Source organism: Schistocerca americana, chromosome 4, assembly GCF_021461395.2.
Source record: "Schistocerca americana isolate TAMUIC-IGC-003095 chromosome 4, iqSchAmer2.1, whole genome shotgun sequence".
NCBI lineage: Eukaryota > Metazoa > Arthropoda > Insecta > Orthoptera > Acrididae > Schistocerca > Schistocerca americana.
Genome location: NC_060122.1, coordinates 619388776 through 619415138, shown reverse-complemented (window position 1 = coordinate 619415138; position 26363 = coordinate 619388776). Strand labels below are relative to the sequence as shown.

At 39.8% G+C, this 26363-nt stretch overlaps 2 protein-coding genes across 2 annotated transcripts in view; one reads left to right on the top strand and one right to left on the bottom strand.

The window, feature by feature from the left end:
- Positions 1 to 308: 308 nt before the first annotated feature.
- Positions 309 to 22806, bottom strand: LOC124613660 (galactosylgalactosylxylosylprotein 3-beta-glucuronosyltransferase I-like). Its single transcript, XM_047142376.1, is given in 6 exon segments — positions 309 to 512; positions 18735 to 19031; positions 20939 to 21088; positions 21272 to 21425; positions 21936 to 22002; positions 22767 to 22806. Coding segments are annotated over 6 exon segments (807 nt in total). The 3' UTR covers positions 309 to 413.
- Positions 22807 to 22861: 55 nt separating this feature from the next.
- Positions 22862 to 26363, top strand: part of LOC124613659 (peptidyl-prolyl cis-trans isomerase B-like) — a 59281-nt gene continuing 55779 nt past the window's right edge. Inside the window, exon 1 of the mRNA XM_047142375.1 lies at positions 22862 to 22876. Within this exon, the coding sequence (XP_046998331.1) occupies positions 22862 to 22876 (15 nt within the window). The remainder of the gene's footprint in view (positions 22877 to 26363) is intronic.

Here is a 26363-nt window from a genome sequence, read left to right as displayed (position 1 = left end):
GCTTTACTTACCGTTGCTGCATAATAATAACCAGTAGGCAGTTACAAGTAGGCAATATTAAACTAACTGCAAGCTGATAAAAGAGCAGACTTATCATTTGTGGTAGAAACAGAGATGTAATAAAGCAAAATCAGTGTCTACAAAAGTGACGATTTGAAAAATAAATCCTTCATAAACTTATAAATAACTATTTCTTGTTTGTACAACAATGATTTAACTTTTGTTATTTACAAAATAAAAAACTCAATTGAAACAAACACACACACACACACACACACACACACACACACACACACACACACACACACACACAAAAACTATTTCTACCATACTCCTCAATATAAATTAATACTGTGATTTCACAACAGAAGGAATGTTGATATGTTAATTCATTTGCTGCAGTCTACCAAGATCTATACTTCAATTCCAGCATCTGACCGTTTACCCGCTTTCCGTAATCTGTCTTCACCACTAAGAACGGGTTTTTCTGTCCTTGTGTGCCACACATACACCTGCAATTTAAATACACTCCTGGAAATGGAAAAAAGAACACATTGACACCGGTGTGTCAGACCCACCATACTTGCTCCGGACACTGCGAGAGGGCTGTACAAGCAATGATCACACGCACGGCACAGCGGACACACCAGGAACCGCGGTGTTGGCCGTCGAATGGCGCTAGCTGCGCAGCATTTGTGCACCGCTGCCGTCAGTGTCAGCCAGTTTGCCGTGGCATACGGACCTCCATCGCAGTCTTTAACACTGGTAGCATGCCGCGACAGCGTGGACGTGAACCGTATGTGCAGTTGACGGACTTTGAGCGAGGGCGTATAGTGGGCATGCGGGAGGCCGGGTGGACGTACCGCCGAATTGCTCAACACGTGGGGCGTGAGGTCTCCACAGTACATCGATGTTGTCGCCAGTGGTCGGCGGAAGGTGCACGTGCCCGTCGACCTGGGACCGGACCGCAGCGATGCACGGATGCACGCCAAGACCGTAGGATCCTACGCAGTGCCGTAGGGGACCGCACCGCCACTTCCCAGCAAATTAGGGACACTGTTGCTCCTGGGGTATCGGCGAGGACCATTCGCAACCGTCTCCATGAAGCTGGGCTACGGTCCCGCACACCGTTAGGCCGTCTTCCGCTCACGCCCCAACATCGTGCAGCCCGCCTCCAGTGGTGTCGCGACAGGCGTGAATGGAGGGACGAATGGAGACGTGTCGTCTTCAGCGATGAGAGTCGCTTCTGCCTTGGTGCCAATGATGGTCGTATGCGTGTTTGGCGCCGTGCAGGTGAGCGCCACAATCAGGACTGCATACGACCGAGGCACACAGGGCCAACACCCAGCATCATGGTGTGGGGAGCGATCTCCTACACTGGCCGTACACCACTGGTGATCGTCGAGGGGACACTGAATAGTGCACGGTACATCAAAACCGTCATCGAACCCATCGTTCTACCATTCCTAGACCGGCAAGGGAACTTGCTGTTCCAACAGGACAATGCACGTCCGCATGTATCCCGTGCCACCCAACGTGCTCTAGAAGGTGTAAGTCAACTACCCTGGCCAGCAAGATCTGCGGATCTGTCCCCCATTGAGCATGTTTGGGACTGGATGAAGTGTCGTCTCACGCGGTCTGCACGTCCAGCACGAACGCTGGTCCAACTGAGGCGCCAGGTGGAAATGGCATGGCAAGCCGTTCCACAGGACTACATCCAGCATCTCTACGATCGTCTCCATGGGAGAATAGCAGCCTGCATTGCTGCGAAAGGTGGATATACACTGTACTAGTGCCGACATTGTGCATGCTCTGTTGCCTGTGTCTATGTGCCTGTGGTTCTGTCAGTGTGATCATGTGATGTATCTGACCCCAGGAATGTGTCAATTAAGTTTCCCCTTCCTGGGACAATGAATTCACGGTGTTCTTATTTCAATTTCCAGGAGTGTACTTTAATTACTTTCACAACTCAGATCAACAACACATAAAATGAACAATTCAAAAGGCAGGCAGCAAGAAAACAACACTCGGGTACAAATTGTGTGTTAACAACAATAGAATGCTACCTTCAAATGCATACTTAGGTCAACAGTTGACACATCTCAGTTAATGGTGGGTGATGCAAAGGGAGAACGTGCCGTCTTCAAAATAGTCCAAATTTATGGCATTCATCTATCAATGGTGCACAATCGCTTTCTATATCAGAGCCTGAACCAAGTACTGCCGTATTCGATTACAGCTTACAAAGCTGGTTCGGGTGTTACATCTTGTAAATTATGAAAATATGCTGTTTCAAGACACTGACACTTTAAAGATAGACAAAAAAAATGTGTTGTTTGTCATATGAACACATTATGGAATGGGAAGTGTGCTACGATAATGCTGCCATACCCCCAGTGTAAAGGAATAGGGTGAAAACCTGAGGCTCTCCAGGCATTTTGCTCCATCAATGGTAAAATCAAAGTGACTGCAGAGTTGGCTACTTCTTGTTTTTATAAAAAAATGGTCCAAAGGCAGGATTCATTGCTGAGCTAAAAGTTTTGAAAACTGATATGCATATCTGGCATGTTTGATTAGGCCTCTTTAACTCTTGAGAAAGGATCAAAACACTCAAAAACAATAATTTGAAAGTGTTGCTTCAGGCTTTCCCGATGGACATGTTGTATATATGGTTCTCGGGCGAGACGTCTGATGTCATAGTGAAAACTCCACAATATTTCGTAAGCACAACTGGCCGACATCTTCAGGTGCGACGAACACACTGCTAAGGCAGGACCAGAGCCCCCTATTTATGCCAGGCAGGAGCTTTTAGACTTATTCCAACATGTGCTCACCTTGACGAACTTTTTATTTAATGGACAATACTTTGAACAGACTGACTGCGTCGCAATGGGTAGTCCCCCATCACCCATTGTGGCTAATCTTTTTATGGAAGACTGAGGAGAGAGCACTCCAGTCATTGGATTTGAAACCTACGTGTTTTTGGTGATATGTGGACGACACTTTGTTATCTGGCCTCACGGCATTGCATCGCTGAATGTTTTTCTTGAGAATCTTAACTCGCTTCATCCCAACATCAAGTTCACTATGGAGATGGAGAAAAACGGCGAACTTCCATTCCTGGACGTGTTGGTACGGAGGAAAGAAGATGGCACATTAGGTCTGTACCGTAAACCAACGCACACGGACTTATACTTACAGGTCACCAGCTGTCACCATCCTTCACAACGAAGTGGCGTATTGAGGATGTTGGTTCACAGAGCACGAGCCATATCAGACTCAGATAGCTTATCCAATGAGCTACTCCATCTGCGTACCATTTTCCAACAAAATGGATACTCCGAACGGGAGATTCGCCGTGCCTTACAACCGAAGCGGGTTACCCAACATGAGGAAGTGGAAGAAGGCGAAGAACAAAACGGGAATGGTCATCTTGCCATACATTGGCAGTGTCTCTTCAAAAATAGGAAGATTATTGAAGAGGCATAAAGTTAAATGTGTCTTTCGTCCGCCGGCAAAACTCAGAGCTCTCTTGGGCTCATCTAAGGACAGCTTTGGCATAAGAAGACCCGGTGTTTACGAGATTCCTTGCAGCTGTGGCATGTCGTACATCGGACAAACTTGTCGCACTGTAGAAGAGAGATGCACTGAACACCTCCGCTACACTCATCTGATGCAACCAGAAAAGTCTGCAGTGGCCGAGCACTGTCTCAGTACATGCCATTCTATGAATTATCAACATACAAAAATTCTCGCATCGACTAGTTCATACTGGGACAGTGTTATTAAGGAAGCAGTGGAAATACGTAGCTTGACGAATCTTGTAAACAGACACGGGCTTTCAGCTTAGTACAGCTTGGGATCCAGCACTGGCCATATTGAAGTCGCTACGATCAGAGAGGAGTACTATTGGTCATAAGATGGATGACGATTTGCCAGCAACATAAATATTCTGTTGACAACGGGAGGATAATCAAGGCGCCTACGTGGATGCGCATTTTTGCTTGCAGCTTCCAACAGAGGTCGCTGGAGCAGTCGATGGCAGCGCAGAGTAACAGCGGCAGCCTCCGTGCTTGCGGCTTCCGACATTGGTCGCTGGGGCGGCCGATGGCAGCACAGAGCAGCGGCGGCAGCCTCCGCACGTGCACCAAAGTCTTTGGTTCTTCATCCTGTAGGTGACGCCGTTGTCCTTCCAGCTATCGGTTGATATCGTCGCTATTGGCCATTGAATTTGGCGCCTCCACGCATGTGCACTTCCTGCCTAAGACTGGCATAAATAGGGGGCTCTGGTCCTGCCTTAGCAGTGTATTCATCGCACCTGAAGATGTTGGCCAGTTGCGCTGACGAAATATTGTGGAGTTTTCACTATGACATCCGACGTCTCACCCGAGAACCATATATACAAGAATTTGAAAGGTTTGAAATTCAGTGATGTCTATCTCACTAGAACACTACTTGTCTTGAAGGAAAAATTAATGGGAAGGGAACTCAAAATTTCTGAGTTCATCAGCTTTGAGCTAACAAAATAAACATCTCAAGGTGGTGCAAAACTGTTTGTGGCCTTTGTAAATTTCCTTTGACATAAAGGTAAAGTTGTAGATAAATTAGTTCAATTCGAAACTCCTAATTCTGAATCAAATGGTTATAAAATAAATTAGACAACAGAAATTAGTACTGTGATGAAAAAATTGACCCATCCTTATAATAACAGTTCCATACACACCCCTGCAGAATGGTATTGCAAAAAACCACCACCACCACTGCTCATTGGTCAAAATGGCTCACTGCATACTGCTCAAGTCAGGAAAACTACCATCATTTTGCATCAAAGACATCAAAACAGCTGACTTCATCAGAAGTTGTTGCTTAGCTAAAGGACTGTTATGCAACTCACATGAGAAGTGACCAAAGCAAAAAGCTGACTAATTCTATCTTCATACATTTGGTCAAATGGTTGTTATCCTAGATAACTTGCCAAACAAAGAAGAGTTCTATTCTCAAAGCAAAGAAGGGTTTTTTGGACACTATTCTGTTAAAAGACCTGTTGTGTGTGGGTCCAAAGAGAACACAGGATTCGTGCATCAAAAGATGAAAGATTATTCGATCACCAAAGTATTGAGCTCAATCAAACTTACATGAACTTCTATGAAGGTCGACCAGATTGTCACCAGAGAGGCAGCATCAACATCAGTTACATGGGAGGAGATTTCAATGGTGATACAAACAATGAATCAGACCCAATGAAAGATGATGAACCATTCTATGGCTTTGTAGACTTTTTTCTGCCTACACGCAACAAGATCAACAAGACGACAAAACTGGGATGTGGCAGACGAAAGCTAGAGCGAACAAGAAAAACAAGGTGCCCACATACAGTATATGAGCTTCTGATCACTCTAGGTGAAGGATTCATCCTCAATGATTATTTATGTGATGTATAATTTTTCTTCTTTAGGGCATAATATATGTCTGATAACGACATGATTATTACAGCAGATACACAAAATAGCTGCTTATAATAAGTAATCTTTAATTATGACAGACTGTTTTGGCTTAATCACCATTTTCAAGTACTTGCAATTACAATTTTGGTGAGAACAGGTATGGATGCCAATGTCATTCACACTGAAGTAGCTGTCTTGCACTCACATCTAGATTGACATGTCGTCCATATTGTGTCATTACCGGACTGTTTTGTAACTGTCGTTGCTTTAATAAGATCATAAAGGATGTCAAGATGTTGAAAATAAAATGTTAATTATGACATGACAGCAGTTTGACATTTCCACCCTTACGATGATATATGTTTACAAAGATTGTGCACAGAACAGCAATTTATTTTAATAACTAACATTTGTTACAATTATCTTTGGTTGTTGCATATGTTACTTCCAATTTATCCATGTTCATGTTCTAGAAGTTCAATAAAGTTCTTGAGGTAGTACTTGTGTTTAAATTCTGTATGTTCGTTTAATATTTTTTGTGGGTATTTTCTCTTGTACACATGAATGTTTAATTCCTCAAGAATGTTCACTGCAAAACCTTTTGGTATTCTGTGCAGAGAGTAAATATAATTAGTTGAGCTTCTTTCTACACATGAAAAATCAAAAGCACACTGCTGATATGATCGAAAATGCACTACAGATTCAGCATTGAGTACAAGACAGCTACTTTAATATGAATGACATGGCATCCACACCTGTTCTCATCAAAATTGTAATTGCTGGTACTTGAAAATGGTGACTAAACCGAAACAGTCTGTCATAAATAAAGATTACTTATTATAAGCAGCTACTTCTTGTATCTACACTATTAATCAGATGGTGTAAACAACAATTCTACATGTGTCACACTTGCTCAACAGTTTGTGCCAGATCAGGTATTTCAATTCATGATGTTAACTTCATTGCAAATGCAACAGATGTCACTATCAATGATTTATTACATGCTCCATATCGAGAGTGGTTTGATGCTTTATGATGAAATAAGGTAACCAGTGAAAAATAATGCCTGGAACATTGTAAACAAGCAAACAAATGAAAGAGTAATAGATTTTACGATGTTTTGAGGATTAAAAAAATACTGCTGGATCTTTGCTGAGATGAAATGCAAGAATAGTTGCAATAGCACTCAAATAACAGCCTGGAGTTCACTTCATGAAATGTTTTCTCCCATTCAAGAACTGGATCATTTAGACTATTCATGACACTGTCCGTCAAATTTGACTTGTGTGTTTCACAAATGAATATTCACTGCTTCATTTCTCAATGGTAAAATTGACAGTAATATTCACAGAATAGCCGGGCTCACTGGGCGTGTTCTTATAAAAGAAGAGAAAGGGAGGAAGTTAATCATATAGTCAAGAAGGCAAGTGATGTGCTCCAAACATTAAAATCTGATGATAAATTGTGTAAACTTAGAAAAGCCATTTATGGGCTACACCAAGCTGACCTACAGCGGTAGGTCAAGATGAATGCAACCCTAACATCAATTGGATTGCAGCCCATTATTTCAGATCCATGTGCCTTTGTAGACAATGTACAGAAACATTAGTCTTCCTACTCACTTGTGTAGATGAAGACATAATTATTTCAGCAGACCAAGAAAGGACAAAACAAATAAAGGATGAGTTATCTGTCAAGTTAAATATCAAGGATCTCATTGCCATAAGATGGTATCTGGGTATTGACATAAATCACACTGTTGACAAAATAAAAAAATGGAAACTCCAGATCCTCCTGTCCGCCACCAGCTTTTCTGAACTGCGCAGATTGGAGTTATCCTTGTAACACACTCTCTGCTCCTAAAATTATCCTGGCTTCAATCTAAGGTAACCTACTGTCTCCATACCCTCAACTGAACAGTTTCCACCCCTCTGTCCTCTCTCCTCATTGTGTGCCGACCTCTGCCAATGCATCTGTCTGTCTTTTCCCTTCCCTGCTCCTCTCCTTTTCTGCTCTCCTGTTGTCCTCCTCCCTCCCTGCCCCACAGCCTCCTGACACTGCTAGTCCCAGCACATAGTGCCAGACAGCACTTTTCTCCCCCCCCCTCCCCCACCTGTACCGTTATCCTTTCCTCTTCCTCACCCCTCCAGGTTGCTGCTTCCACGCAATCTGACAATTCTAGTCTGAGCTACCGAAGTCAGTGGTCAAGTGTGAATGACTGTGTGTGTGTTTCCTGTTCTGAAGAATGGTTTGTCCTAAAGCGAAATGGGTAACATTCTTTTCGTTGTGCCTGTCTGCAACTCAACATTTCACCTTTATGGTGAGTATCAATCTTTCTTTTCCTATTTTGTTGACAAACTGCATTATGTAAAGTGGTTATACTAGAAGATGACTACAAGCTGGTATGGAATCCACTGGAAACTGGGAGCATGTTGGATGCAACAGCTACAAATACAGAAAGTAGCACTCATTATCCATTCCAGAAAACTGGTTGGAGCATTGATGTACATTGCCATCAGTACCTGACCCAACATGAGCTATGCAGTCAGTAAGCTAAGCCAGTACAATAATAGCCATAATTTTGTTCACTGGGTTTTCAGATGCTGACAAAGTCATACAGGTACCAACTTCTTCTTATCTAGATCAGCAATCTCTCTGTGTTCATACTAGCGGGGAGCCACTGATCTTTCACCAGGTGAAGCCAAGTACATGAGCCTCTCTGAAAGGGTGGAGAAAGGCATTCACCTGTTAAGGCTCTTCATCCACTGAAATACGAGAAACGTGTTGATAGACTTTGACTTCGATCTTACCATCATAAACTTAAGACTTAATTATTGATTTACAACTGTCTGAAAACAGATTAAAACTTTGCTGCTACACAGTGTCATTGGTGTCTATGTGTGTTACAATGAAAAGGCTTTCAAGATTGCTGTTCACAGTTTTATGTCATCCTTTGTAAAATAAACTATGAAAAACATTGTTTAAGTAGCCAGAATGAGATTTTCACTCTGCAGCAGAGTGTGCGCTGATATGAAACTTCCTGGAAGATTAAAAGTATGTGCAGGATCGAGACTCGAACTCCCGAGTTTGAGTCTCGGTCCGGCACACAGTTTTTATCTGCGAGGAAGTTTCATTGTTTAATTAATTTTGTGTCATGGCTGTATTTTCAAACTGCAACCCAATATATCCCACACAAGAAGCTGTATTTTTTAACCAATTAAATGGCTTGGGATAGTATATAATATCCACTAACAAAGTGCCACAGCCACCTGAGCAAAACACAAAGCAATCTTTGGTTAAGAAGTAATGCATTTGAAGTTTTCATGATCTGCTTTACTCTTCTACCTTTTTCAGGTGTGTACTATTAATTTTCTCAGAACAGAAAATTGTAAACAATAATTAGCTGCTGTACAAATTTAAAATTCAGAATCAGTATGGAGAAAGAACATTTCATTTATCCACAGGTAAATTATTATTATTATTATTATTATTATTATTATTATTATTCTTTCTTATCTCAGACGTTATGTCTGGCAAAAATGGAAAGTGACGCGGACCTTGATCAAGCGTGACTTCCTTTTAACTGTACGGTATATGTTACATTGCATTTAGGAACTTTCAGGTAATTGAACATGTATCAATAATTACAGATTTCTGTAGTTGTATATGTAAGTTTGGATGTAGCTGTATTGCGTTGATGTACTGGTGGATATTGTGTGGTATGACTACTATAGTTGATAGTATAATTGGTATAATGTCAACTTTATCCTGATGCCACATGTCCTTGACTTCCTCAGCCAGTTGAATGTATTTTTCAATTTTTTCTCCTGTTTTCTTCTGTATATTCGTTGTATTGGGTATGGATATTTCGATTAGTTGGGTTAATTTCTTCTTTTTATTGGTGAGTATGATGTCAGGTTTGTTAAGTGGTGTTGTTTTATCTGTTATAATGGTTCTGTTCCAGTATAATTTGTATTCATCATTCTCCAGGACATTTTGTGGTACATACTTGTATGTGGGAACGTGTTATTTTATTAGTTTATGTTGTATGGCAAGTTGTTGATGTATTATTTTTGCTACATTGTCATGTCTTCTCGGGTATTCCGTATTTTCTAGTACTGTACATCCACTTGTGATGTGATCTACTGTTTCTATTTGTTGTTTGCAAAGTCTGCATTTATCTGTTGTGGTATTGGGATCTTTAATAATATGCTTGCTGTAATATCTGGTGTTTATTGTTTGATCCTGTATTGCAATCATGAATCCTTCCGTCTCACTGTATATATTGCCTTTTCTTAGCCATGTGTTGGATGCGTCTTGATTGATGTGTGGTTGTGTTAGATGATACGGGTGCTTGGCATGTAGTGTTTACTTTTTCCAATTTACTTTCTTCGTATCTGTTGACGTTATGTGATTTAAAGGGTTGTGGAAGTGGTTATGAAATTGCAAAGGTGTAGCCGATGTATTTATATGAGTGATTGCTTTGTGTATTTTGCTAGTTTCTGCTCGTTCTAGAAAAAATTTTCTTAAATTGTCTACCTGTCCATAATGTACGTTTTTTATGTCGATAAATCCCCTTCCTCCTTCCTTTCTGCTTAATGCGAATCTTTCTGTTGCTGAATGTATGTGATGTATTCTACATTTGTGGCATTGTGATGGTGTAAGTGTATTGAGTGCTTCTAGGCCTGTGTTACTCGATTTCACTACTCCAAATGAGTAGGTCAATATTGGTATAGCATAAGTATTTATAGCTTTTGTCTTGTTTCTTGCTGTCAATTATGTTTTCAGTATTTTTGTTAGTCTTTGTCTAAATTTTTCTTTTAGTTCTTTAATATTTGTATTATCTATTCCTATTTTTTGTCTGTATACTAGATATTTATATGCATCTGTTTTTTCCATCGCTTCTATGCAGTCGCTGTGGTTATCCAATATGTAATCATCTTGTTTAGTGTGTTTTCCCTTGACTATGCTATTTTTCTTACATTTGTCTGTTCCAAAAGCCATATTTATATCATTGCTGAATACTTCTGTTATCTTTAGTAATTGGTTGAGTTGTTGATTTGTTGCTGCCAGTAGTTTTAGATCATCCGTGTATTGCAAATATGTGATTTTGTGTTGGTATGTTCCAGTAATATTATATCCATAATTTGTATTATTTAGTATGTTGGATAGTGGGTTCAGAGCAAGGCAGAACCAGAAAGGACTTAATGAGTCTCCTTGGTATATTCCACGCTTAATCTGTATTGGTTGTGATGTGATATTATTTGAATTTGTTTGGATATTAAGTGTGGTTTTCCAATTTTTCATTACTATGTTTAGGAATTGTATCAATTTAGGATCTACTTTGTATATTTCCAATATTTGTAGTAACCATGAGTGGGGTACACTATCAAAAGCTTTTTGGTAATCGATGTATGCGTAGTGTAGTGACCTTTGTTTAGTTTTAGCTTGATATGTCACCTCTGCATCTATTATCAGTTGCTCTTTACATCCTCGTGCTCCTTTGCAACAGCCTTATTGTTCTTCATTTATAATTTTGTTCTGTTTTGTATGTGTCATTAATTTCTGTGTAATGACTGAAGTTAATATTTTGTATATTGTTGGTAGGCATGTTATGGGGCGATATTTAGCTGGGTTTGCTGTGTCTGCTTATCTTTAGGTTTCAGATAAGTTATTCCATGTGTAAGTGTATCAGGGAATGTGTATGGGTCTGCAATGTAACTGTTAAATAATTTAATTAAATGTGAATGTATTGAGGTGAACTTCTTTAGCCAGAAATTTGCTATTTTATCTTTTCCAGGGGCTTTCCAATTGTGAGTAGAATTAATTGCTTGGGTGACTTCATGTTGCAAAATTATCACTTCAGGCATTTGTGGTATCATCTTGTATGCATCTGTTTCTGCTTGTATCCACCGGGCATGCCTGTTATGCTGAACTGGGTTTGACCATATGTTGCTCCAGAAGTGTTCCACGTCTGTTATGTTTGGTGGATTATCTACTTTAATGTGTGTGTTATCTATTGTCTGGTAAAATTTCTTTTGGTTTGTGTTGAATGTTTGGTTTTGCTTCCTCCTATTTTCACTTTTTTTGTATCTTCTAAGTCGTTTGGCCAATGCTTGTAATTTCTGCTTCTTTTCATCTAATTGCTCCATCGCATCTTGTTGTGAGATTTTACCTAAACTTTTTTGTTTTTTGTCCGATATTTCATTTCTTATAAATTGTGTTAGCTGTTCGATGTCTTTTCTCAGTTTTTCTATTCTGGTCTGTAGCCTGTGTTGCCATGCTGGTTTTGTGGGTTTCTTCTGTGTTTTGGTTGGTTCTGATCTCTGCCTAGTGTGTATATTTAGTGTAGTGAGTGCTCCTATATAAACCAGTAGTTGTAACTCTTCCATAGTTGTATTTTCATTTATTTTGTTGTGTATGATTGTGTTGATAGTTGTTATTGTTGTTGTTTCGACTTGTGGGTTATTTGGTGGCCTATGCAAGAATGGTCTAATGTCTGTGTTTGTGTCTTTGTATTCTATATATGTCAGCTGAAATTTTTCTTCTATATCTAACATGTGTGTCCCTTCGTGTTCTATTTGCGCTTGTTCTGGTGGCTGTCTAAAGATTTCGTTTTCCTCTGATCGTTTAATTGATGCGTGTTGTTCTTTGTTTGTTTGCTCTGGGATGTTTGAATCCATTACTGTATTTTCTTCTTCTTCTGATTGCACATTATTTTGTTCCAGTATTTGTTGTACTTGTTGTTTGATGTTTTCTAATTCTCACTGGGGTATCCTGTTACTTTTGATTACTACGCAGATCTGATCAGCTAGTCGTCGTTCTGTTAAAAATTTTAATTCTGGGTATCTGGTAATAAATGTTGCGTACACTTGTGATCTGTATCCAGTTGTGTTGGTTCCTAAGTTTGTTGCTTGGTAATAACAGAACATGAGGTGTCTCTTAACTTCATCTGACCATCTCATCCTCTGTCTTTGTTTTCCCTCTAGAGTGGTTGCAGGAAGCATATCCTGCAAAACACCTCTATTTGGACTTAAATCATTTTCCATGTGACTAGCAGTGTCGTTACCATTGTGGATGGGCATAGGGTTCAAGCGTCATTCCCAACCATGACAGCACTTGTCCGAGGCTTCATTAGTTCTGTCCTGAACCAACTAATCACACTAAAAGGGGGGTTAGCCCTATTAGTGGTTTGTTCTTTTCGTCGCCTTTTACGACTGGCAGAACATACCGGAGGCCTATTCGTTTCCCGGGCCTCCACGGGTATTATTATTATTATTATTATTATTTATTAAATATTACACCGAGCGAGATGGCGCAGTGGTTAGCACACTGGACTTGCATTTGGGAGGACGACGGTTCAATCCCGTCTCCGGCCATCCTGATTTAGGTTTTCCGTGATTTCCCTAAATCGTTTCAGGCAAATGTCGGGATGGTTCCTTTGAAAGGGCACGGCCGATTTCCTTCCCAATCCTTCCCTAACCCGAGCTTGCGCTCCGTCTCTAATGACCTCGTTGTCGACGGGACGTTAAACACTAACCACCACCACCACCATTAAATATTACTGTCATTTTAGTTTTTCCCTGCTAAGGTAAATTTTTAATATCTGTTTGGTATTCAGCCACGTGGCAGTGTCCACAACATGTGATATTTCAGCACAAGCCAATCTTTTGGCATTCTCAAGTGTTCCTGATGACTGACTGTTTTCTGCAAGGCACCTTCTCCATATTCCCCACCCCCTCTGCCCCCAGCCTCCTGCCAGCCATCTCTGGGGCACACCTGGTGCAGTGGGGGGTGGGGAGTTTGATGCTGAGGGTTGATACATGGCCCTCGGTAAAGCTGTGGCCAGTGCAAATCGCGGGTCCCTGCTGCTGTGGTGACTATGTGTCCTTGTCTTCTATTGCCACAACAGAAGCAGAATTTCTTGGAGACTGCTGTTGTGCTTTGATTCTGCTGAATGCTGAGCCCCAGGATTTACTAATTTAAAATCAAAATCTTTATTTATTAGGTCACGATGTAGTCTGGCTTCTACAGCCTCTTGTAGAATACAATCCCAGAAGGTGTTTGATTGTTGTAATAACTTGGTTCTGTCATAATTCATGGCCTGAATGTGGGTGATGCACTGCTTGCCACAGCAGAGTTTGTCAGCTAATGATTGTCTGTTTGGCATTTATGCTCAGTGCATCTGTCCTGTATTGTCCCTATAGTCTGACCCACATATATTTACCCACACTGGCAGCAGTGGCATTAGACTTCTGGTTCCTGGAGTCCTAGATCATTCTTCACTGATTCCAACAAGCCCTTTGTTTTGGCTGGTGGGCGGACCACCCATCTGATGTTATGTTTCCAGGGTATTATTCTGATGCGTTCCAGACATATGGGATAGTCACCGTCGCAAGAGGTTTCTCTTTTCCTTTAGCAGGCTGTGGTCTTGGCTTCTTCAGCCTTAGGCACATTTATCTGGCAGTTGCTGTACCGTATCTACAGAGCATAGCCCACAGGTGCTACAGTTCAGTTTTCAGATGGCCACGGTCATAGGTTCCACGTGCTCTGTGGAGTAGTGCACTTAAGACGTCTCCTTGTGAAGGAGCATGATAGCTGGTACCATGTTAGTACAAACCTGTATTTGTCGGTATGCAGTAGACTACGTCCTAGCGTGTCATCTGGCCTTTGCGTGATGAGCATGTCTGGAAATGAAAGTTGATTGTTTTCTTCTGTCTCCATCGTGAATTTTATGTTCTGGTACAGTGAATTCAGAGGATTAAGATGCCTTGTACGTGATGTCCAGATTACAAACTTGAAAAAAGCACGAGGGTTTGTAGACTGCCAACTGCAAGGCTGCTGCTTCTAATGTCTCCATTAACATATAGGACACAAATGGTGATAGTGGGCAGTACATTGCTGCTCAGTCTACTTGTCCATAGTAATTTCCATTGAATAGAAAGTAGGCTGATGTGAGCATGAATTCAGAACAGTTCTGTTATTGCTGACCCAAACTTCTCTCCTATGAGGTTTAGGGAGTCCAAGGTACTTTTGTAAAGAGAAATATGATGTCAAAGCTCACTGCAACATCTTCTTGGCCTAGTCTGAAGTTCGGGAGGTTCTGGATGAAATGCACCGAATTCCATATGTGATGCTGGCATTTGCTCACAAAGGGGCTGAGCACCACTGGCAGGTATTTTGCTAACACATGTTGGTGTGCTAATGCTGTCAACAATTGCGCGGAGTGGCGTTCCTTCCTTGTGGACAGTAGGTAATTCGTAAATTCCACGATGCACAGCTGCCTGTGGAAGAAGTCTCTTCTCTGTCTTCTTATGTGGGAATGTGTGTCTGAGCAGCTCTATGGTCTTCCTCTGCACTCTGTTAATAGGACCATCCTCAGTTCTCCTGTAGGCATTGTCCTCTAATAGGTCACACATTTTTTGCTTGTATACTTAATCCTTTTCACTCCAACATCGAGTGGCGCTTGACACTACGAATTTTGTTTTCTGATCCGATGTTGAGCTTCATTCGACACGATTTTTCATGGGTATCACATTCTCAATTCTTGATTCTGTCTGTACTAGTCTTCAATGGTGCTTAGTGCTGCAATCTGTGTCCAACTGTTGCAGTTGTGTTGAAAGAAATGTTGGAATTATTACATTCAAGTTCGTGTGCGCACTATGGCTAATTCCTCACATTCATTTCTTTCTGAGAAAGATTTTACAGCTTTTAGAGGAATCTCTAAGTGTCAATGATGGTGAGAGTAGTTTTGATTATGTGAGTTGTTCATTTCTGAACAGCAAAAGATTCACGGCAAATGTGGTGCGAAAATGACCAACTTTACAGATTTTTCTTTTGATGATTCAAAGTGTGGTTTTATCACTGAAACTGGTAATGTCCCACCACTGACAGCTGGTTTCTTTCAGTTAACTTTTCTAGACAACCTATTTCAACAAATAGCAGACCAAACAAACAGCTATGCTACAGCAAAAATATGTAAAGTGACACCACTTGCACAACGTTGCCTGGAGAAATGTTACTAAGAAATGAAAATCTTCCATGGTGTGCTACTGAATACAGCATTACACAAATGTAAGAACTAGCAGGACAATTTTTTTTTTTTCAAGAGAATGGTTACAATCATCTGACTTCTTTTCAGACTGTTTTACTTGCATACATCTCCAGACTTTCTCAGAGCACTTCATGTTTCTAATCCAGAGTGTGCTACACATGTGAACATTCAGGTTGAGTCATGCCTGAATAAAGTGAAGAATGTGTGATTATTTTCTCGAAATTTATCGCCTTATGGGTATTTAGTATCATTCCAGGGTCATGTGTTATTCAAAATGTATAATCCTTAAAAATCAACAAAATGGGGATTCAGAGTTTATATGATTTCGGATTCATCAAATGGTTATATCTGCAGTTTGATACCGTATTTTGGCGTTGTAACAACAGAGTCATTGATTTCTCCAGACTTTAATTTTTTTGAGAGATTGGTTCTTCAGTTGCTGGCTAATATCAGAAATGCTACAGGACAATCAGGGTGTCAATTGCACACTGACCTTTTTTGTGCAGGTGTTACATTAGCTGATGAACTGTTGAAATAGAATGTGTATCTCATAGGAACGATTCAGGTCAATCAATAAAATGCCTCTACAAGAACAAAATGATAGTTCCAGCATGGCAAGATAAAAGAACTTTTCCCAAGCTTTCTACAAAAGCAAATACCTCAGTGTCATTTACAGGAAATAGAAACAGCAAATGTAGGGAAGGGAAGAAATAATGAAACCAAATGTGATTTTTGATTATACTTCAAAATGGGTGGAGTTGATCAATCTGACCATTTTATTTCCAGTTATGGTTTTCTAATGAAGTCTGAAGTGTTGGTGAAAACTGTACTTCTGGTTGTTAAACAGCTATTTGCTATACAAGAATCACTGCAAGAGAAACAATTTGAAAAAACTGTCTCACAAAGTATTCCATTAAAGTGTTTTAAGCGACTTATTTGGTGAAGAAAGAAACCCAGGGCAAAAAACGAGGAAGTTGTTCAACTTTTGATGATGAGGAATGCTTGAGTGGAAAGCTGCACATTCAACAAGCTTCCTGGGAACAAGCATAAGGATTTTGCTGTGTGTTCAGACAGAAAAAAAAGAGGTGGTAGGCATGAAACTGTGTATTACTGTGAAACACGCACATGAAACCCAGCTCACACCCTAATGATTGTTTCAAAAAATATCATACATTGAAAAGTTTTGTACTGTAATGTTTTGGAAATTATTTGAATGAAAGCTCATTTTTTTATGTCTCTCCTATCTGTTGGTCAGCAGCCTCATTGTACAGTGGCAATTTAAATAAGAGTGCACAGAGCTGCCCTGTGTCTGGTTATGGAGGGCAAAAGGTTAACATGACAGCAAGACTGTACAATTCATTTGACGGGTGGCAAGGTAACTGTCCGAAACTTCTTGGGGCCACTTATGTGCTTTCCTCTCTTCACTGGTAATGTTTGGCTCTGGTGGAACAACCCTAGCAAGAATATGTCACACTTCACGTCTTATTTCCTCTCCAGCATCCCATTTAACTGCAAGAACATGTTCCAAGACACTAATAAATTTTTCATAGGTAGCGTCATTGGAGTCTCTGCAAAATTTAGCCCCTTTTCCTACTACAGATAAGGTAACATTGTCAATTATGCCCCCTGAATAATATATTTATTAATAATAGGTTTAACAACAAGGTGCTCATATTTCTACAGCTTATCTGCAAGCCGCCAATGGCCATGCTCTGTTAGCTTGAGACCCACTACCTGCATCTAAGTCTGGAGAGAATGTTGATGGTAACTACAGAGTGTGTGAAGAGGTCTCGTCAAGTGTACCTGATCCTATTCTTCACCAGAGACAAGCTGGTGATCTGGTTGACAGACAGAGTCCTGATGCGATGAACTAAGTTTGCAAAAGATGGTACAATTCTGTCCTCTTGGAATCTCAGTAGAAAGACATTGTATGCCACACGGCAGTCCTTCCTGTTCCGATGCTTATCAAACATCCTAATTGTACTGTGCATCTCCTCCTCATAGTGGTACTTTATGTATTATCTTTGGTTTCCACAGCATAGGAAAATATTTAATATTTCTTGGGTATTCAGCCCACTAGCATTGTCCAGAAGGCACAGAATTTCCACAAACCAACTTTTTGTCATCCTCAGGCAACCTTTTCTGGTTGGGACTGTCTTCATATCCCCCCCCCCATGCGCATCCTCCAGCTGACTGTCTCTGGGGGCTGACCTGGGGCATTGGTGGTGGAAGCGCGACTTCGAGGAGATAGAAGAAAATGATCAACTTCAATTTCTGGATGTGGTTCGTCATACTAGGACACAGTGTCTACCATAAACCGATACAAAAATTTGCACTTACATGCTTCCAGTTGTCAAGCCTTTTAACAATGAGAAACAATGAGAAGGTGTCTGCAGGACACTGTTCCTCAGAGCTTGTAAATTCTCTGACATGGCCATCTAGCAGCGGAACTGTGGCACCTATGGGCCGGGTTCTAGATGTATGGTTACAGCAACTGCCAGACACAGTGTGCCTTGAGACTGAAGAAGCCAAGACCACAGCTTGCCGAGGACAAAGAAAAACCTGTTGCGATGATGATTATCCCATAAGTCAGGAAAACATCAGCTTAAGTTTGAAGAATACTCTGGAAACATAATGTGAAGTGCATGTTTTGTCCACCAGCCAAAATGAAAGGTGTGTTGAGATCAGTCAAGGATCAGGACTCTGGAAACAATGTGTCTAACGCATCCCTTGCCAGTGAATGAGAATGTAGGCCAGACCATATGGACAATACAGGAAACATGCACTGAACATAAATGCCACACTACCATCAGCCGAAAAAGTCATTTGGAAAAGCACTGTATCACCCATGCACATGCCATGATTTATGACACCACGAAGTTATTTCAACAATCCAACGCTTTCTGGGACTGCATTCTGAAAGAGGTAGCAAAAATCCGACTACATGGAAAACTAATAAACAAGGGCAGTTAAACAGCACCTGAGACCCAGTCTTGTGCACAATCAAAGCACAGCAGCAATTTACATGGCAATCTGTTCCCATAATGGTAAATTAAGAGGACAAGGATGCACTGTGATCAAAATGATATGAGACCCACGTCCGGCGATAGTTGCAGCGTGACTGAGTACCTTGGATTGACACACGCACAGTCATCAGAAACCCCGAGGAATTATTAATATTAATATTAAAAATAATAATATGTATATACATGCTTACAAGATGCTGTATTAAATACCTTTGTACATCTGTGTGCTTTGGGTTCGAGCTCATCCCAGGAATTCACTAGATGTCTCAACAGTTCACTTTCTTAAAATCCTCTTTCCACATTGTAGGAGAATTTTGCTTGAGGTTTGCTGAGAAAAAACCTGAGATTAACACCAAACCCTGCCATGTCGACTGGGAAGGGACGGTCTGGCCGCCACACGCTGTTCCATCCAACTACATGGCCTGTCTCGTTGAGAAGAGGCCACTCCACCATGAGACCTCCCACCAGGCCCACCGGCCACACACTCACACGCTCAGTGTGTCGCATCTGAAACAGTGCCCACAAACCTCTATCATCACAACTCCACATCCCTAGAGTAAACTAATATTGTATTTTTTGAAATTTACTTTCATACTACAATTTTGTAGCAGATGTTGAAATCACTTTACAGGCTGTTTTCAAATTCTTATTATTCTGAAAGTAATTTATGTTTTGTTAACTCCTAGAGTGTAGTAAGTAGAAGAGTCAATATTTGAGTTAACAAACTACTCTGTAACTAGGGAGTAATTAATTTGACAAACTGAATAAAGTGGATGACAAACTGGCACAATAGCAATCATGATGATTTAGCTCTGAACTGGTCACATCTGTTCTGTATGACTTAAATGCTTATTCTTTTGTTATTAATTTGTCTTATCCCCTCTCAGGAAATTTTGATGTTTCTCATAGGCAAGGGAACTGATGAATAGCCATTCCGATGAATATCAGAAGATAGAGATGACAAAGTCGAAGTAAGTGAATGTAATCCAAACTCAGATGTGAGTGCCTCCTCAAGTAACAAATCTTCACGTTTTTTGTTACTAACACTTGCCACATATGGAATGGTGGGAAGACTATATGGTAAATGGATCAAATTAGTCATGAGGTGAGAAAGAAAGACCTATTATTTCTTATGAGCCTGGTACATTACAACTCGCTAAAGCAGTCAAGTTTCCATGGACTTTGATGATAAATTAACGGGTGGCCCTGTAATGTATGGATACACTTTTGACTAAAGTTCGTGAACAGTTTGTTGGGTCTCTTCTGCTATGTGCAGGACTTTACAAAGCATGTGAAGTATACATGGACATGACATTAACCGTTACAATTCCATATGGAAGATTCCTGGTTTTATAGCTCCATATTTGCTCTGATTATTTAACGTTAGAAAAGAAAAGATGACAAGTTACCTGCTGCGTGTAAAGGTATTGTGCCATTGCAAGATTGATATTTGAATGTGCATACTGTTTGAGATTATGAGCCAGTGAGCTAGCTGTTCATTAAATTTTGGGGACAGTGTGTACTGCATTCAGAAGTTTGAGATAAGTGAGAGACTGGTAAAAATGACAAAACTGTTCAGAAGAATTTTGATGACTCATGCACAAGACAAAAAGAATACCATTAAATGAGCGTTAACCATTCTAATCTGTTATGTACTGTGGATAGTTTAAGGCATGTAGAACAAGGATGTGCATAGTACTACAATTCACTGTTTAACATAAAAATATGAGTACACCATTGAACAAAGAGAAAGCTAATGAAACTTTTAACAGGGTAAACAGAGACTTAACTGGCTATGAATTGAAACTAACTGCATACAATTAACTGTGTGATAGAAGCTGACAAGAAACTAATCTCAAGTGAATTTGAACAATACATCAGTCATCTTAATAAAATCATTCAGATTACCTTTTCATTGCGATAATCCACACTAAAGAGTGAGCATGAACAATCTAACTGAATGTGACCTGTTTGAAAGCTATCTTTTTTTTTCCTTGTGCCTTTCTCCTGCAACAACACAGAACTGACATGGGTATTAAGGATGTTGAGATACATGGTTCAATAGATGGTCAGATGCCCTCCTCGTTGCCACCCTATTTACTCCCCTGGATAGAATGTGTGTAACCTAACAGTTTGCATGAAGTTTCATGTGAAAAGGGGGGGGGGGGGGGGGGCATGTTGAAAGTTTTCTAAATGTTTGTGCCCATTCTGGAAGCAGCACTTGAACACGCACCCCACGCATGGCTATCCATGTGAGTTCCTGTTACTGAGCTACCTATTTCCACTTGTACCATTTTCTTTCTGTTATTTCCTGCTCCCCTATTGTAGATTCATTCTTTTTAAGCATACACAGTAGTATAAAGCAACTGGATAAAAGAGATTTCTGAACTAATGAAAGAGTTACAATTTATCACCTCATCAAAGATCTCCAAACTGTAAGTGTTGTCGTCATCAGCAAAGAAGAGGACACCACCACTTTCATTAGTAGCAGCCAAATTGTTACGGATCCACTCCAGTGCTGTATTGCGCTGCAAGACACCACGATGCTTCTTCCAGTTGGGTTCCTAAATTCATAAAAGTAAGTGATATAGTTTCAATTTTAATTACAATATAGGCAGTGTGTTTAACACAGGGCAGTATGAAAGAGGAGATAACATTATGAAGATATCCTCTTGCAAGCAAAGTAAAAATTTAAATGTGGTTTCCAAATCTATAAACATTCCTCTCTCTTTAAATAGTTTATATACCTTTTGCTTCCATCGAGTAGGAGTTGAAGCTGCTAGATGTGTGTAGGAAATACCAGTCTTCATAAGAAAAACTTTAACAAGGTTAGTTTTATGATCAGAGTCTTCAATTACAATCCAATGAATGTGAGGAACAAGCATTAAAGTGTGAGAAAATCTGCAATAAACAAATGGATACTGTAGTATGCACAAATAAAGGAAATAATGTTTTCAAAAGAGAAAATTCAACTCTGCAGCTACACTCCACAAGAACTAGCTACCTATGATCCTCCCTTAATTAACAAGATTGCAGTCTATGCAATGATAATGAAAATTATAAAAGCTGGAATAAAGACTACAAATTACAGTCTTCCAATCGAAAAAATAAATAAATAAATTGAAACTCATTGTGTAACTATGAATGATCTCAAGAAGGGAAACTGCATGACACTGGTAATAAGATGATAAACAAGTGATTGATGGACTGAAAATTAGTGTAGGTTCTCTAAATAAAGACTGCAGATTACTCTTTACTGATAACTATGTCCAGTTCTGAAAAAGTTAGAAGCAATTGAAAAATATAATAGAAAATTGTGTTCACATTTTTAAAATCCAAATTTGTCATCGCAAACTTTTACCTATGTCTCAAACCTAGGACTAGTAATTTTCTGATTTATTCACAACTTACTGCGTTAATTCAGCCTTCTGTACAGGTCTTGAGTATGTTGGAGTAATCACATAAATTATTGGCAAGTCTTATTTTCCATCTGAAGAGCACTTTACTGCAGGTTGTGTCAACTGCAATTATTTGCACAAGATAAACAGTTAGTGAAAGACTGTCATAAGTAATGATGGGAAATTGTTTCATGCAGTATAATGACATAAGTGGGGCCAACAATCTCAGTCAAAAGCAGATAATAGAATATCAGCTTTATGAAAGAAAGGCCTACTTCTTTCAACATCAAAGAAATAACTGGTAACAACTGAAATGATTAGAAATGTGAAAGCTAATAAATATGAACTGAACAAAAGTCCCACGCAAATACAACTGTCAGAAGTGTCTTTTTAGGAAATGTTAAGTAGTCATTTTTTAAGTTATCTCTGTCTCAGAACATTCACAAAATTTGTGGAACTGGTGTATAAGTTTATATTCTAATTCCAGCGCAATTTTCTTCACTCTTCATTATAATTGTGCAGAACAAAACAATATGCACCATTCCAAGATGAGCTTGAACTTGAAAAAAGTAGTGCTGTTTTTATTATGAAGAAGAAGAACTTTTACAGGGACATGTGAGTTCTTGTGATAGCTGTGAGTATGATGCAATGATATTCCAGTGATCATATTTTCTTCTTTTTATGAATAGAACCGAATGTCCATTTGCAATCAGTTAACTCTTTGAAATGGACACTGCACCATTTACCATAATGAGGGCTCTCCGTTTTCTATGTAGCATGGGAAATAATGGAGAAATTTGTAAGGGCACAAATATCAATACCACTACAATGTATGAAATCTTACCCTTCACCTGTCTTTCTGGACACAGGATCACTTTTGGCATCTGCAGAAAAGATATGTATGCTGTTAGTCCTGCGAGATCAATTCACAGACTGAACATGTACAAGTTGGGGGTATGGATCCTGTTGGTGCGAATAAGAGCTCAAAGTATTTATTCTATAATTAGTATAATTAGTATTGAGCAATATGGATCACACATTTTTCTTTACAGTGATCAAATAGAATCTAAAACGGCAATAACTACAGGTCAAAATGGAGAGAGAGAGAGAGAGAGAGAGAGAGAGAGAGAGAGAGAGAGAGAGAGAGAGAGAGAGAGAGAGTGTGTGTGTGTGTGTGTGTGTGTGTGTGTGTGTGTGTGTGTGTGTGTGCGCGCGCACGCGCGCGCATAAGTCTACTGAAATAATGCTGTTTTTATTATGGAGAAGAAAAATTTTTACAGGGAAATGCTAGCCTTCTTACAGACATTTGTAAAGTAACGATTTTTGCAAGTAATTTTCAAATTTCTTGTTAGCCAACTCTCAGACAGTGGTAATGTGTACAGTTTCACAGCAGTTTATTTAACCCTGTGGCGCATAGCGTCCACTACAGTGGACAGCTGTTAATGGTCGCTTCTTTGGCATTTTCAGTCAGTCCTGAGGCTGCAAATGCACACAGTTCACTGCAGTAGGCACTCCCTACTGGTGTTGTGTCCTGGATGCATTTGCAGCCTCATGACTGATTGAAAACACTTGAGAATTGACCATTAAAAGTTGTCCACTGCAGTGAAATTCATGCAACACAGGATTAAAACATCTGTGATATTTGCTGTCTGGCATACTCTACATCCACAGTATTTCCATTTCTGGCACTGAAGCCATGAGCAGCGCCACTCCATGTCACACTCTGAGCATAGTTTTTTACTGTAAGAAGGCAGGCTTTAATGAAGAGCAAATATAATGATTTCTTTGAAAATTGTGACATGTGTCAACTACCTGTAACGCCTGTGGTGGTTTTGAGTGCTTTCCTTTGTCACATTATTTGACTTAGCTTCACCATAACAATTTCAGATTTCACTAGAAAATGGCTTCAATATAAAAGCCAAAATCGATTGTGGAGTAAAATAAAGACTTTTTAGCAACTGGAGAGGTTATTCATCAATACAATACACAGACGTGGAGCAGCAGCACTTTCCAAACATGGGGAAACTAATTGTCCAAGTTAATTTCCAGAAGTTTTACAGGATCATATGCATGAACTTTTTTTGACCAATGTATGGGCTTAGAAATAAATTTTGGTATAATTTATGATCGGTTTCTTGGCATAGAGCCAGTTCACAGACTTTTGACCATTGTTTGTGTTATCTTCTTTATTGGCTCCAAAGTATGATCAACGGCCACAAGATTTTTGTGATCAGCATACGTAATACATTTTGTTGCAGAAGAGGTGGTAAATCATTCACATAGGCACATGAAGAATAAAAAATGCCCAAGGACAGAACCTTATGGGACCACTCATTTGTCTGGATTTGTTTATCATGACTATGTCACCTGTTACATAAGTAAGTTCTGAGTAGAGACAGATTAAAGTGTCTGAGACCATGTCTTAAAAGCTTAGCTATTTGTATTGTTCTGTTCTTAAAATCCATATACATCCAATCACCCTCTGATTTTACCAAGATAGAAATGAAAATGATGCATGGAACTATGATCAATATACTAGTCACTACTCACTTTCTACTTCACATCTGCAAAGCAATGATATCAGAGTGAAATGTGGTAGAGAAGCAAAATAGTAACTGTATTAATAAGAGTAGTGTTCTTGACTAGACACAGAAATCAGCCTTTGAGGTAGACGCCAGTAGATTACATGGATTGCCCAAGATTTCCAGCCAAAAGAAACAGTGCAGTGGGGACTAAAACCAGATCAGTTGGAACAACACCTCTTATATAAGTATATGAAGACAAATATATTACATTTACTGTCACTGCACACTGAATGATGTATGCTTATCAGTTCAAAGAAGGCTGTTTTGTCAGTATAAATAAACACCCTCATTCCCAAAAAAAGCTACTAATTAGTTGAAGTACTGTCCTCTCAGAAATGGTTTGCTTGCTTGCCTAACACACTATCCCATCTGCATATGAGCAATGTGTGTTTAGCTGTCCGCAAGCTAGCAAGTTCTCAGTCTTGTTGATGTACCTATTTATGACTTAATGCCTCTACTACCAGGCGAGTTGTTACCTTTGTTCCTAAATTAATTTACATTTCTTTAACCCTCTGAAATTTGCTGATAACTATGCTTGAAAAGTGTATCTAAATACAAATGCAGGGAACATTCTTGAAGAAGGCTGTACGAGTCAAGATTAAATCGGCATTTCTCTACAGCATGAATGTGTAAATTATGTATTTGCATTTCAAAAACATCAATGTACAATACAGGAGACGTCTACGATTCAGTCCTGTGGCCAATATTTTCCTATCTGTAGTATCCCAACCATATACTGAAAGGACAGGAATCAACTTTGAGAAAATCGAAGGGTGCAAGCTGCAAGGATAATTTCACTGATATTACTTTGCAGACAATATTCCTCCAAACAAATGCAAGGGACAGCATTATGTGAATAACAACCAGCTTCAATGTTAAGGATAATGTGATACTTCAACTGCTTAATGAAAACATGGTACTAAAATGAGTTCAGTTAATAACAGACTACAATGGTTCCCACATGCAGTTGCAAAAATAATGTAAAGCTTATTACAATCCAAATACTTCTATTACTCACACTTCTTTGCAGTGCTATTGGCTCTCCCTTTTCAGTTTACTGGTGCTGATGCTGCAATAGGAAACCAAATAACTACTTCAATTAAAAATAAAAAGCTTCTGTTGTTTGTATCTGCAATTAAATGTGTCATTTACAAAATGAATTAAAATGAGCAGAAGTGCACATATTAAAGGACATAAAATAATTATTACCATACATGACATCCTCCTCCTCTGCTTCTTTCCTATGCATTTTAGTGCACCACACATTTAATAATTTAATTCACTTTGTGACACTGTAAAACAATGTGACACTTATAACACAACTACATTGTATGTCTTGACAAATTTTTTGCCTGTCTGAAGTTAATTTACATTTGAAATAAACATGTTGTTAATACGAGGTGCATTCAAGTTCTAAGGCCTCCGATTTGTTTTCTATTTAACTACTCACCCGAAATTGATGAAACTGGCGTTACTTCTCGACGTAATCGCCCTGCAGACGTACACATTTTTCACAATGCTGACGCCATGATTCCATGGCAGCGGCGAAGGCTTCTTTAGGAGTCTGCTTTGACCACTGGAAAATCGCTGAGGCAATAGCAGCACGGCTGGTGAATGTGTGGCCACGGAGAGTGTCATTCATTGTTGGAAAAAGCCAGAAGTCACTAGGAGCCAGGTCTGGTGAGTAGGGAGCATGAGGAATCACTTCAAAGTTATTATCACGAAGAAACTGTTGCGTAACGTTAGCTCGATGTGCGGGTGCGTTGTCTTTGTGAAACAGCACACGCGCAGCCCTTCCCCGACGTTTTTGTTGCAGTGCAGGAAGGAATTTGTTCTTCAAAACATTTTCGTAGGAT